Here is a 12,626-nt window from a genome sequence, read left to right as displayed (position 1 = left end):
TGCAGTGAGTGGTGAGCTCAGTTTGCATTACTGACAGTGTACAATTATAAAAACCTGTACAGAGTTGCAAAATGTGAGGATTTGATGTTATATACAATGATCCAGAATGCTCCCACATTATATGGAAATGCATGCATAGACATGAAAGAATGATTGTTGATAGTTTGATTTCAAAACAAAAATAGAATGTACACACAAGAATGTACATGCAAAAACATGTTTTTCTAAACTACTGTGAAACTTTAAATACCATTTCTTTGACACATCATTTAGTGAAAGTGTGTTAGATGCATCTCAATATTTAGAAAATAGATTAATAATAGAGAATAAGTGTAAACTTATTATGAGCAACATGAAAATAAATTAGCGGTCCAATGCTTAAAGAAGGTCACAAAAGTGTACCCACAGATATATATCCTTGCACTGGTGCAGATTAACAACTTTCATGGAACTTACAAACATTTACAGAGGTAGGCCTGGAAACCGCACTCCTACAAAACCTTTGTGAATTCCAGTGTCCCTTGAGAACAATATACATGTATATATATTTGCTTATACTAAAATCTGCTCAAGAACTGCAAATTCAGCCAAAAGAGTTCTTAAGGACTTTAAGGGCTATACAGACAGGTCTACCCTTGACCCTGATTGGTAGGCCAGCTATTGTTTAAATGATCACACTCCCAAAATTTCTATATGTACTCCAAAACATGTATTACCCTATTCCCCCCCCCCACTCTTTTTCTGTTAAAATAAGTGAGAATGCCCCTGGAAATTTCACAAAGTATGGGGTTGGTGGCGATAGCACTACAGACTTGATGTGATGGAAGCTATTGCAGTACAGGTGCTCAGCCGCCCTCCCTGTGGGAACATGTGATGACTATGGGGGCGCCTCCTCTAGGAGGTTAGGTAATTGTATATTCGCTACACTTGGGGATATTGTGCTGGGCGGAACACTCTCCAGGAAAGATGGTAAACAAATGTGTATTGCTTTACGGACCACTGACTGTGATCCTTGGCCTCACTGTTGCACTGTTGGAATATATATCTTTACTGAACAAAACAAAATATTTTTTTTTTTAAATGCAAATTTACTTTCCCAAAATCTCCTTTTTCCCGCCCATGAAAAAGCTTTACTCCTCTCCTTCCGTCAGGAGTAAATTTCAAACCTCTTGCAGTGTAGGAACAGATTGGCGAAGAGTGGTCAGTACCCTTAAGCATGTTAATTTGTGGCTGTAAACTGATCTGCAGGGCTTTCCGAACCTGAAACTATTGTTTCCAACCTACTTCCATCCACTGTAAGTAGATTAGTGGAATTGTGACAAAGAAAAAGCCATATTCAGGATGTTATCACAGCTCTGATAAAATGGGAAAGCGGACATAATTTGTAACCTAACTGTGTGGCACCAAAAGGGACAAGTGGATTTCTTTTACAGGCCAAGTAAATTTCTGAAGCATCCTGTCCGTTGGACATGTAGATATTTTATAATATTGTACACCCCTCATAATGTTGTCTTTCTTGCTTTTTAAGTTTTGTAAAATCCACCTATGCTGCCAAAACTTAAACAATATCCCTGAGTATAAAGATAAAATGAAGCAGACTGGAAAGTTATTAACTGGTAACCATCGATCTGCAACTTTCTATGCTGTAGATTCACACACATTGTACTCTCCATTCATCTAGTGTTGGGTTTAGAATATGACACCTTGTTTGCCTTATCAAAACCGTTTTCTTTCAGTCCCAGGCATAGGATGGCTCATGATTAAGATGCCTGATCAGCTAAATAAGTAGGATGACTGAACAAGTACGCACTCAATGTTTCTAGACTACCTTTTCTTTTTCCAATAGCTCAAGAAAAACAGATGTGTCCCATAATGGTCATTGAATTTCCAAGCTGTAAGGCAATGCTTCAGTCTATCTTTGATCATGTAGGGATATAATAGAGAGGGATGTGTACAAGTGAGAAACCAATGAGCTTATATTACGCTTAATACTGAGATGTTTGAAGAGGGACTACTCCTGGTATATGCATACACAATCTCATGCAGGATATGCTTGATGGCAGCAAGTCCCTCTCACAGAACGTGGAGTACTTTGCTGGCATAAGCATGGAAAAGCCTTTATACTTTATAATACCTAATTATCTTATTAGAGATTACTTGTGACATCATTACTCCCCTGTAGTTGCTACACCGCAATAATTTCTCACAGTTGAATTTTGTCATTACATGCTTTCTGCCAAAACAGGTGCAATATGATTAACTTTTCAGGTTTCAGGTCCCTTCTCCTGAAATTTCATGCACTAACTTTTCACAGCCCCACCATTTCTCATGACTTGCAATATCCTTACTATGTTTTGTATGGGTTCTCGATCCCATACCTGATGTACAAGAGGGGGTACTTTATCCCATATGAAATGTACAGTATGGGCATTTAACACATATGCATCAACTTGCAATTTATCATTTTAGAGTACATTATATTTTATCCCATATATAAAGAAGGAGAACCTGATCCCTTTTAGTGCTGCTTTTTAATTACACAGAGTGTGTTGTGGAGGTTGCTGTGGACACCCTGAAACCTGTAGAATAATTTGTACAGCAGTCAGAGGTCCATGGTATTTTTTAAGTGTAGTAAACCCATGGTATCCTTCTTGGACCAAACACACTGGTATAAACGCCCACAATCAGACATCCGATGGACTCTCAACTCTTTTTAATCTCCATTGCGAGTTGACATATTAATTTAGGTTTTCCTAACAAGGCCATTGTCCAAGTTTAGATTTCTCAAATAGGACTTTCAACTACGTTTCTTATTACCAATAAGTTCCTGCCTCAGTGTTTCCTTCTAAATTACATCATCATGCTACATCTATAAGATGGACATTGTGACACTGAAATATCTGTGCTCCACATTCTTACTTCATTGCTAGATTCACATTTACTTATCTATTTATTTTGAGTTTTAGTAGAGTGATTAAAAGCCAAGTTGCTATGTTAGTCAGTTATCCTAACTGACTAACTATCTAAAAGTCTTTGAAGAGGAATAGACACTGATAACTTGAGCAAGGGCCAGATCAATTGTGGGAGGATCAAGAGGTACGCTGCTTAGTGGCAATTCATTCTCTGCTTATAAATATATAATAAGTCCATTATCTGCCAATGTTTGCTTTCATTTTTCACATACTAACATTTTCGTGGGCTTGCATTTACAAGAAAGAAAATGGAGTTGGGCAGAAAAATTGAAGTTTTTTCTGCATCGGAGCACAGAGATAGTTAAATTATTTGGGAGATCTTGGTAAACAACAGGGTATGTGTAGGGAAGACATCTCTGTACTGGCATTCAGTGCCAAAAAAATAAACAGTTATAAAGACAAACACATGGGTTGTAGACCATCTATACAGTTCAAACAATGCAGGATGGAAAAACTTAAGATGCATTATGCAAGTCAAAGGACATCGAAAACAGATAATTAAAATGGTTCAAGCAGTAGTAATCTAAGAAAAGATAAAATACGAGATAGAATCAATGCAGCAAATGATTAGTTCAATGTTCAGTTTAGTAAAAACCTACATTTTTGTGCACTCCTTGCGCTCTCCGAGCATGGGATCCCCCATCTCGCCAAGAATAGTTGCCTCAACTTCATAGTGGACAACCAACGCTTTTTCTGTTGGATGGACATCAATATTGCCACCTTTGACTTTCCTATAATCAAAAAAGGGAAAACATATTATGAAATTTAAAGTGAAAGATTAATTTTGGACTAAATGAACACTTTTCCTGAGATAATATGAACTGACACAGAATGGCTACATATGCAGAAAAATCCTATCCCAAAAAATGACAACAATCATATTTTTTCACTTGCTAATTTCTGCTAAAGTAAACATCCTTTTTTTAGCCACTGTAACCTGTGAAATTATATTACAGTTTCTACATTATCCAAGAAAAAGCTATTGTATAAGACAAGAATAGCTCAAAAAATGCAACTTCTTATATATGTTGCATACCCGTAACAGCCACTGATATTTATTGAAGGCGCCCCTACCCGTCTCTGTTTCAAGGGTAAGCATTCACCAACACCTTTAGAACATTATGGTAGGTTCCAAAAGGCAATTGTATTAAAACAAACACTCAGTCAATCGCTAACGATGCATACCATAATAAGCAAATCTTCCAAGATATGTGCCAAAGGGCCTATAATCTATAATCAGCTTAGTAAAACCTGGCTAACTTTCTTCGTTTCAGCTGTTTACACATTAAGGACAATGTGGTTTCTGATTTGTAAGCAAAAGCATTGCACCCGTGACCTAAATATCCAAACTTTCTTTAATCATCTATCCTTCCGTTGTCAACTCAAACCGTATTATGTGTGGGCATAGTAATACCTTATTGCAGCTACAGGAAAATGAATGGAATGGTATTATAAGCCAATGACAGTAGAACAGGAAGGAGCATGATGCAGCACACATTCAGGATGTATCAAATGGGTCGTTTTGAATTTTGTCAAAAGTTTTGTTTCATCAACCTAATTTTGTCAGCCTGACTTTCTTCATTTTGGAAATGTGGCAAAATAATCAAATAACACCACAAATCTTTGACTGGATATAGGCTGGGGCTCACACAGGGTCACTCAAGTACACTTCTAATGTTTCCCCTAACCTCTCTAGTGAAGCTTTGGCTGTGTACTTAAGTCCCAGTTTCGACTATCTCGCAGTGGGTAACAGGGGCTCCTTCCTTTTGTGTACTTTGCACTTTTCTTTTTTTCAGCCTAACCTGACAAATGCTACTGTGATTGCCGATATGAAACACCCCTACAACAATATGCTGGCCGTCCAATTTGAAGGGACGCTCTGACCTAGGGGGTGTCAACATCTTCTACTTCATTTAGCTCTGCAAGGTCATACTAATGACAGACTCACACTATATAAATACATGTAACATAACATAATCATCTTAACCGTGCCCCAAAGGATATTTACGACCTTTGAAAATTGCTTTATAAAAACAATGCTTCTTCTATGCCTTACTACAAGTTTGTCCTGAGTATGATTTAGGAGCTCCTTAGTGCTAATGATGGAGTCTTTGCTATGCAGGTGAGAGAACATGGGCACATACAAACATATAGCAGTGCAAAAGACATTCACAGGTAAATGCACACCTACTACACCATAGCATGGCCATGTGTTCAGACACCCACTGCCACTCAACATATCCATTGTAGTAGAATTTACACCTCCATACTACAATGCAGCTCAGCCCTGGGTTCTCATGTTCACTGTCAAAACTTCTGCACTGTCGTTTGATCCAGATAATCGTTTCTTTTTTGTAAATATCTTGATTAGTTTTTTGGAAACACAAAAAACAGAGAAACGAAGAACAACTTGGAGCATATACAACAGTTCCATTTCCACTGCCTTGCCAAAAATGTGTTCAGCATATATCAAACTCATTACATGCCTGAGGCTTCACAGGGCATTCTTGTGACTCCAACTGTTTGGGGTCATCATTAGGGCCACCAACAATTTCCCAGTCCCCAGCTTCCAAGTTAAAGTAACTCATCCAGGGACCCCATATCTTTAGAAACTTCAGTGGGGAGCCCCTACTTTCATAATACTTTTTCTGCTGCCATATATACTCCATTCCATCACTCCATTCTCACATTATGGGAGTTTCTGACACACCCCAGTATTTGGCCACATCACGATTAGCCACCACCAATTCCAAGTTACAGAGCAGGAACTTTGCTCTAGGTAGATCAATGTCAGTAGGTATACCCAACAGGATGTATCATGGGTCTAGCTGTATCGCCTCACCTAAAATGTGTTGCAATTCCCCTAAGATCTCCACTCAGTACGCCTGAATAATGTGGCAGCACCAAAATGTATGATAGAAGTCTCCCATGTGGTCTCTACAATGCAAGCATTCCGCTGTCTCTGCTCTCCCCTTTCTGTACAGCCAGGTCGGTTTTCGTATACTTGGTGGAGCACTTTGAATTTAATCAGACAGAGCCTACAATGAATCACCACTTCTCTAGGGTCCCTCAGGGTGTACCCCTAATCAATGATGTCTATGCCACCAGCTCAATTTTCCAACATCCCTTCAGTGTACCCATGTTATCAGGAATATTATTGTTAATAGTTTTACAGGTGTGTGACACCTTTTTGGTAGATAATTCCTCTATTAGCAGTCGCCCCTCTAATGGGGCATACTCTGGAATATCGTCCTCAGCCAGATCTTCCTTCTGCAAAGCAAGCTGAAGCTGGGTGTATCTCAGGAATCAGCTCTATAAATACCATGCTCTTCCTGCATCTTTTCTAAGAATATCAGGGTTCCATTCCCTAAAATGTCCCCAACTTCTGAAATACCTATAGTATCCCATTGGTCAAAGCTGCAGAATTTCTTCAACTCATTCAGCCTTCCTCCTGTCCAGAGGGAAGTCTCCTTGTTAATCCTCGAACCCCAACCCAATAGCCTAGACACTCTACACCAAACAGCCAGTGTCACCTGCGTTGCTGGTAGGAGCCTGCCTCAACACATACCGCCATATATGCAGTGTAGGGGGGAATGCGAACGTTCAAGCTGATAAGCGGGGTGATCTTATGCAGCAAAAAGCCAGTCATTGATAGGTATCAGGTGAGCTGCTCAGTAGTAGGCTCAGATATCCGGCAACTACACTCCCCTGTTATAAGACTTCCATTGGAGTGTTCGTAGTGCCACACTACTATGGCCCCTGTTCCAAAGAAGCAATTGTACCTTCTTGTCGATTTTTTTGAACAACATTTCCAGGATCGTATAGTATGTATTTTGCAAACAGTATAACATTTTGGGGAGTGTGATCATCTTAAACAGTGCAGCTCTACCTAGGATCATCAGGAGTAACTGGTGCCTGCTTTTCACATACTCTCAGAAGGTTGTCAAGACCTTTTCCAGGTTCGCGATCAGGCAGAGAATACCTGTCTGTTGTAATTTGGATACCCAGGTACTTAAAACGCACTTGCTCCACCCGCACGGCGTCCCAGGAGGAAGGTGTTGCTGAGACCCACATATGGGTCATATACTACCGATTTGTCACAGTTTATTTTACACCCCTAGTATGTACCAAAGTTGTCTATAGCTTTGAATATTGCCGTAGTGTGGTTTGCAGTTCCATAAAGAAGTATGTCATCAGCGTAAAGGGATATCTTTTCTTCATATGGGTCTGACTCTAAGACACAAAAGCTTTGAATGGAGGGCATGGCCCGTATCAAGCATGCAAGTGGCTCCAGTGTTAAAGCAAAACGTAGGGGCCAAAGGGGACATCCAAGGAGGGTTTTCCTTGTGATTAAAATGGGTCAGAGAGAACCCCATTCCCTGAGTAATGTGGACTAGGCCTGGTATAGTAGAGTCACCCACTTTTGAAATTTCAGACCAAATTTAAATCTTGACAATGTTCTATATAGGTAAGGTCAGTGGACTGTGCCAAATGCTTTTTCAGAATCCAGTGAAAGAAAGAAGCGCTGCTGCAGTCGGTCCAGTTACTGCTAGCCAATTAATGAGCCATTGCAGGCTGAACTGGGTGGATCTACCTGGCATAAAACCTGATTGATCCCCGTGGATCAATGTTGCCATTCCCATAGTCATTCTAGTTGACAGAAGTGCGACCAATATCTTGGCTTCCATGTTAAGAAGCGAGTTCGGGCCCTAGGTTTACCTTCTATATAGATTAGTAAGAAAGTTGCACTTTAAAAATTTTGTGACAGCTGCCTCTCAACTCTAGTTTCTTGGTAAATTGAAAGGAGAGGAGATCTCAGGACCCCAGCATTTCTTTTAAAGAAATCCATTGGGAGACTGTTGGGCCCCGGTACCTTTCTGGTTTTCAGTCTAGAGATCATCACCCAGACCTCTTCGAGTTCTATTTCTAAGTCTAAGTGGTCTTCATTAGGGATCTCCATGGTCACCAGGAACTCTCTGATCTTCATGTCATCTGCTAGGTCTCGTAGAGTGTAAAATTCTTTATAGTATCTGGCAAACGCTTCAGAGATTTGGGTGTCTCTAAAGTGGATCTTTCCTGTCAGTTTCAATTGTGGCAATCCAACGCCCCTCCAACTCTTGACTTCTTCGCCACACCAATAATTTACCTGCTTTATCCCCCAACCTCATATAAATGGTGTTGGGTCACCATTTGCAAATTCCGAACATCCCTTTGGCCTAGGACTCTATACCCCGCTCTCAGTACTGTTGAGTGTTGAAGCGTATCTGAGGTTGGGGTACGGAGGTATTCTGCCTTTAAGGTTTTAATACTTGCCCCCAACTCCTCAATGTGTTCCGATTCCCTCTTTCTTTTCTGTGCTATAATGTTTTGTATGCAGTTGCGTATGGCTGCCTTATTCGCCTTCCAGATCGTACGAGCTGAGATTACAGACCCCACATTTTTTTAAAAATACCATTCCATATCAACTCGTATTTCCCTTGCCACCTCAGCATCCCTTAGATCCCAAGAATTTAATTTCCAGCATGTGGGGCCCTTTGGTGCTCTTTGTCACACAGTAACCCAGGAAGGGGACTAGTCTGACAGCCCCTGAGCTAAATACTCTGCCTTTGTTACCTCACCTATATGGAAAAGACCTTGTGGACCCCTGACTAGTACTAATATCCTCTTGCAAGGGGATTATGTCATTGCCATAAATCAGTCAGTCCAATGTAGACACAAAATCGTGCCAGTGGGGTCTCACATGTGCAGGCTGCTATGCATCTCGCAAGGTCCATTAAGGGGGAACAGGACGTCGTTAAAATCCCATCATAGAATATATAATCGAAGAAAAGGATTTAGGGAGAATGGCAGACACTTTATCCAGTATGAGTGCTTGTAGTCAGGGGGAGCATTTACGTTTTAAACAGTGATCATGATCCTATCCCATTGATCCTGAATCCGAACACACAAGCCATGAGGATCTATCCATATATGGGTCATCTGAAATGGTGGGGTTTTCTGCATTAGGTTTGCCACCCCTCTGGAGCCTGATGTGAAGCCCACATGAGTCATGGTAGTGTACACTCCCCTACCCAAGGACGGACTATGGAACCATTCAGGTGTGTTTCTTGTAGAAGTACCACATCAGGGCGAAGTCTGCAAATCTGCTGGGTCACTAGTCCTCGCTTGATTTTACTATCCAGACCAATTACATTACAGGACATAACGGAAAAATGTGTATCCCCCTGTGTGTTACCCCTTGCAATTGCTGCTGCCCTATCTGCTGCCCAAGCTATGTGTCATGTCTAGCATGTCTGCCGAAGTGTCATCGGTGTTGCTCCAGAAAAAGCACAGCTTAACTATAACCCAAACTCACACTGAATAGCCCCCCCCAACCTCCCACCAAACATTACAAGTGTCCAACCCCAACAGAGCTTCTATAACTGCTTGCAATCTCTGTATGAGAGGTCTGTCGCTCTTCCATCCTCCCATCAACTTATTCTAACAATTCACGTAAACCACACATGTGCATACCATGCACTTCAGTCACACCAACCACCTCAAGCTCAGCCGGGGAAGGGGGCAGGGGCTGACAATGGAGGAGAGGACAAAAGAAATGGGTGGGTGTTGGGGAAGCGGGCAACTCACAACTCAACCCTATTATCACACGTCATTGCCATTGGCGGTGCCAATGCGCCCCCGGGGGCCGCATCTCATCCATGTTAGCCACTGTCCACATGATCCTCAGACCCTTCATATAGTGTTCTGAGTCAATTGCAATCTCCTGATCCTGGTCCTGTTCATTCCCTGTTGCTCAATTCAGCAGGGGGCCAGCCTCCTTCGCAGGTGAGGACCAGCGCGCCCGACTGAGGGACTCTTCCTCCAACTCCGCTTATTTTCCGTCTCTCAGTCTTCCGCCGAGAGTATTCTTGCTAAACCGCTCATCTCTTGTTTTATCGTTTTTCTCCTCTGTTTTTTAGTTGAAGTCCAGAATTTGAGTCTTGTCCATAACTCTCCACCATCAGCGGCTGCATCCTGCTGTTTCATGGAGGCTCGAAGCTGGGGCCTTTTCTTCATCCAGCGCCAGTCGTCCTCTAGCATGGCAAAAAGTGGGCCCTGTCCTGAATCAATACTTTCAACTTGGCAGGTAAAAGAAGCATATATTGCAATTTCATCGCCTGTAATTTAACTTTAGAAGCATCAAAACTCCTTCTCCGCTTCTGGACTTCACGTGAACAATCGGGATAGAGCCTAATGATAGAATTATTGTATCTGACCTCCCAGCGTTGAAGCGCTTCTTTGAGGATTAAATCTCAGTATTGCAAAAATCTGGATATTATAGGGCAGAGAGGGGCACCCGGCGGTGGCTTAGCCACAAATGCCCTGAGGGCTCTCTTGATAAAGCAGATGGAGACGTTTTGCACCTTGAAAGTAGTACGTATTCAGTGATTCAGAAAGTTTATCATATTGGAACCCTCAGCTCCTTTTGGGAACTCCATTAGGCACAGGTTGTTTCGTCTTGCCTAGTTTTCTTCGTCTTCAGCCCTCCACATCAGATCACTAGCAATTTTTTTGAGCTCTGCCATATCTGACTGTTGGGTGCGGGTAGTGTCTTTCACATCATCAATTTTGTTTTCAGTGAAGCTCTGGAGGTCCGAATCGCCGTTAAGGGAGCTGCGCTATTAGGTATCAAAGCCGCTTCTGGGATTCTGGTGGGGAAGTCCGCGCCTTAGTGTATCTTTTTATTCTTCCTTGAAGAGGTGGTTCTGGTCTGTCTTTTGCCATTATGGAGCCCAGTGTGAATCAGCACAGGTTTTCCCAGACAGTTAAAGTAGGTTTTCTTGTACCTCTTGTCTTGGGCTCCCAAAAGTACGGTCAGCCATTGGGAGGTTGGGAGGCAACAGAGTCTCTTTCAGCTGTTTCCCACTTGCCTGCAGAAGGCAGTAGGCCCACTGATCAGTCCAAATGCATCTCTTCCCAAACCTAGGACATGACATCTCCCTCCAACAACTTCTCGCATTTAAGCTTTAGTCTGTAGTCCAGGTGGGACGAGGGGAAAAACGCTGCCACCACACCAGACTCTCCCAATCACTTAGTCTAGAAGTGCCCCAGTCCCCCAGTAATAGTCATTAGTTTTACTACCTGGAGACGACTGTGTCAGCCATGTGTCACCCGCTCGGCTCAGTTACGCAATAGTTTCACTCCTGCGCCCCAGGGCCATGTGTTTGTGATCTTCTAGGTCGTATGACTACTTTCATCTGGGGCTAGCAGGCCAATACAAGGTGATTGTCTCAAAGGGAGCAGGAGGGGCGGAAGGGAAAGTGCAGGCCTACTGCCTCTCCACCAAAGATTGGTTAGTGCCTTCCAGGGCCACGAGTCTGTGGGAGGCTCCTGCTGCCTCTATTCACCCTCAGTCCTCACAAAGTTGCACTGGGACTTAGTTGTGATCACCCGACCGCCGCATCTCAATCCCCAGTGGTATATAAGGGGGTGGGGGTGTCTGCAAGGCCGTTCTTTGTGAATTTTGCCAGCCGAGAGTCTCCTGACCGATGCCACAAGTCCTCCAGTCTCAACCGCCATTTCTAAGCTTACCGGAGTGTGCTATCTTAAGTCTCATAGGCATAGGCCTCTCTGTGCTGCCGCAGGCTGCTCTCCGATCTCCCCCAGGGCTCGCTCACCTCCACCTCTGTGCACAGCGGTTCTCCATTTGTCACCAACGAGGTCTCCCTTCTCTGCACCAGACCTGTTCTCCACAAAACCTTCTTGTGGGGAGGTGGGGGGCGCCATCTTAGGATTCTTTCCCAGCCTTCTTCGCTGATGAGTTATTCCTTTTGGCTTCTTTCGCAGTCCTCTGCCGACATGTCACCCCCGGACGCCTCCATATACACATGTCTGGGTGCCACAGATCTATTAAGGGCTGGATTGGCCCCCGGAGTGCAGGATGAATGTAGGATTCTCGTGGTCGAGTCGGAGCTTCACCAAACTACATCTGACTCGTCATCTTGTTGGCCACAGGACGCCAAAAAAGTGTTTAAAAAAAAAAACTATACCTACCCTACATTAAAGGTAGGTGAATTGCTGTACACTCAGTCAACAGGCAACTACTGAAAAATAAGATGTGCAACCTAAACACCTACAACTGCTGGTTGTAAGTATTCATTAACTCTAATAGAACTTAATTGTAATTTAGGGGTCACACAAATATGGTAAAGGCACAGAGATAATGCTCTGATGCTCATATAATCTCCAGGATGGCTTAACAGTGGCACTTTCCTACAGTTCTTGTATCTTCACTTGAAATAATTACTCCTTACACCAATAGCCATGATGCAGGTCAGAACAGACATTACTGTTCCTGGTCATCCACAGAAGTTACAATGGGACTTTACAACTCACCAATGGATACAGTCTGGTACAGTAAACTAATCTTCAAGCCACCAATCAGCATAAACCCATTTCTAAAGCAGACTATGACATACTAGCAACAGTACACAACAGATACAGTTTACAGTCTTCTCACCATTTATTCATCTTTAGCCAGGTTTACTCAAGTACATTCATAGGAGTATGTTAGTCTATCACTGCTCAACTCCTTAGGCTATCTGGTGAGCACAACGCTGGTAGGGTGTCCAGAGCACATCCAGAAAAAAAAATACAATCTTTGTAACATTTGCA

The 12,626-nt window shown here is 42.6% G+C and overlaps 1 protein-coding gene across 1 annotated transcript in view; it reads right to left on the bottom strand.

The window, feature by feature from the left end:
- The window catches only part of KIFAP3 (kinesin associated protein 3), a 1,147,560-nt gene that overhangs the window by 1,058,063 nt on the left and 76,871 nt on the right, over positions 1–12,626 (bottom strand). The window contains exon 2 of the mRNA XM_069231084.1: positions 3,572–3,703. Coding sequence (XP_069087185.1) covers positions 3,572–3,703 — 132 coding nt within the window. The remainder of the gene's footprint in view (positions 1–3,571; positions 3,704–12,626) is intronic.

Source organism: Pleurodeles waltl, chromosome 4_2, assembly GCF_031143425.1.
Source record: "Pleurodeles waltl isolate 20211129_DDA chromosome 4_2, aPleWal1.hap1.20221129, whole genome shotgun sequence".
Classification (NCBI taxonomy): Eukaryota; Metazoa; Chordata; class Amphibia; order Caudata; family Salamandridae; genus Pleurodeles; species Pleurodeles waltl.
The sequence above is the reverse complement of the archived record's forward strand: the minus strand, read 5'-3'. Positions and strand labels throughout refer to the sequence as shown.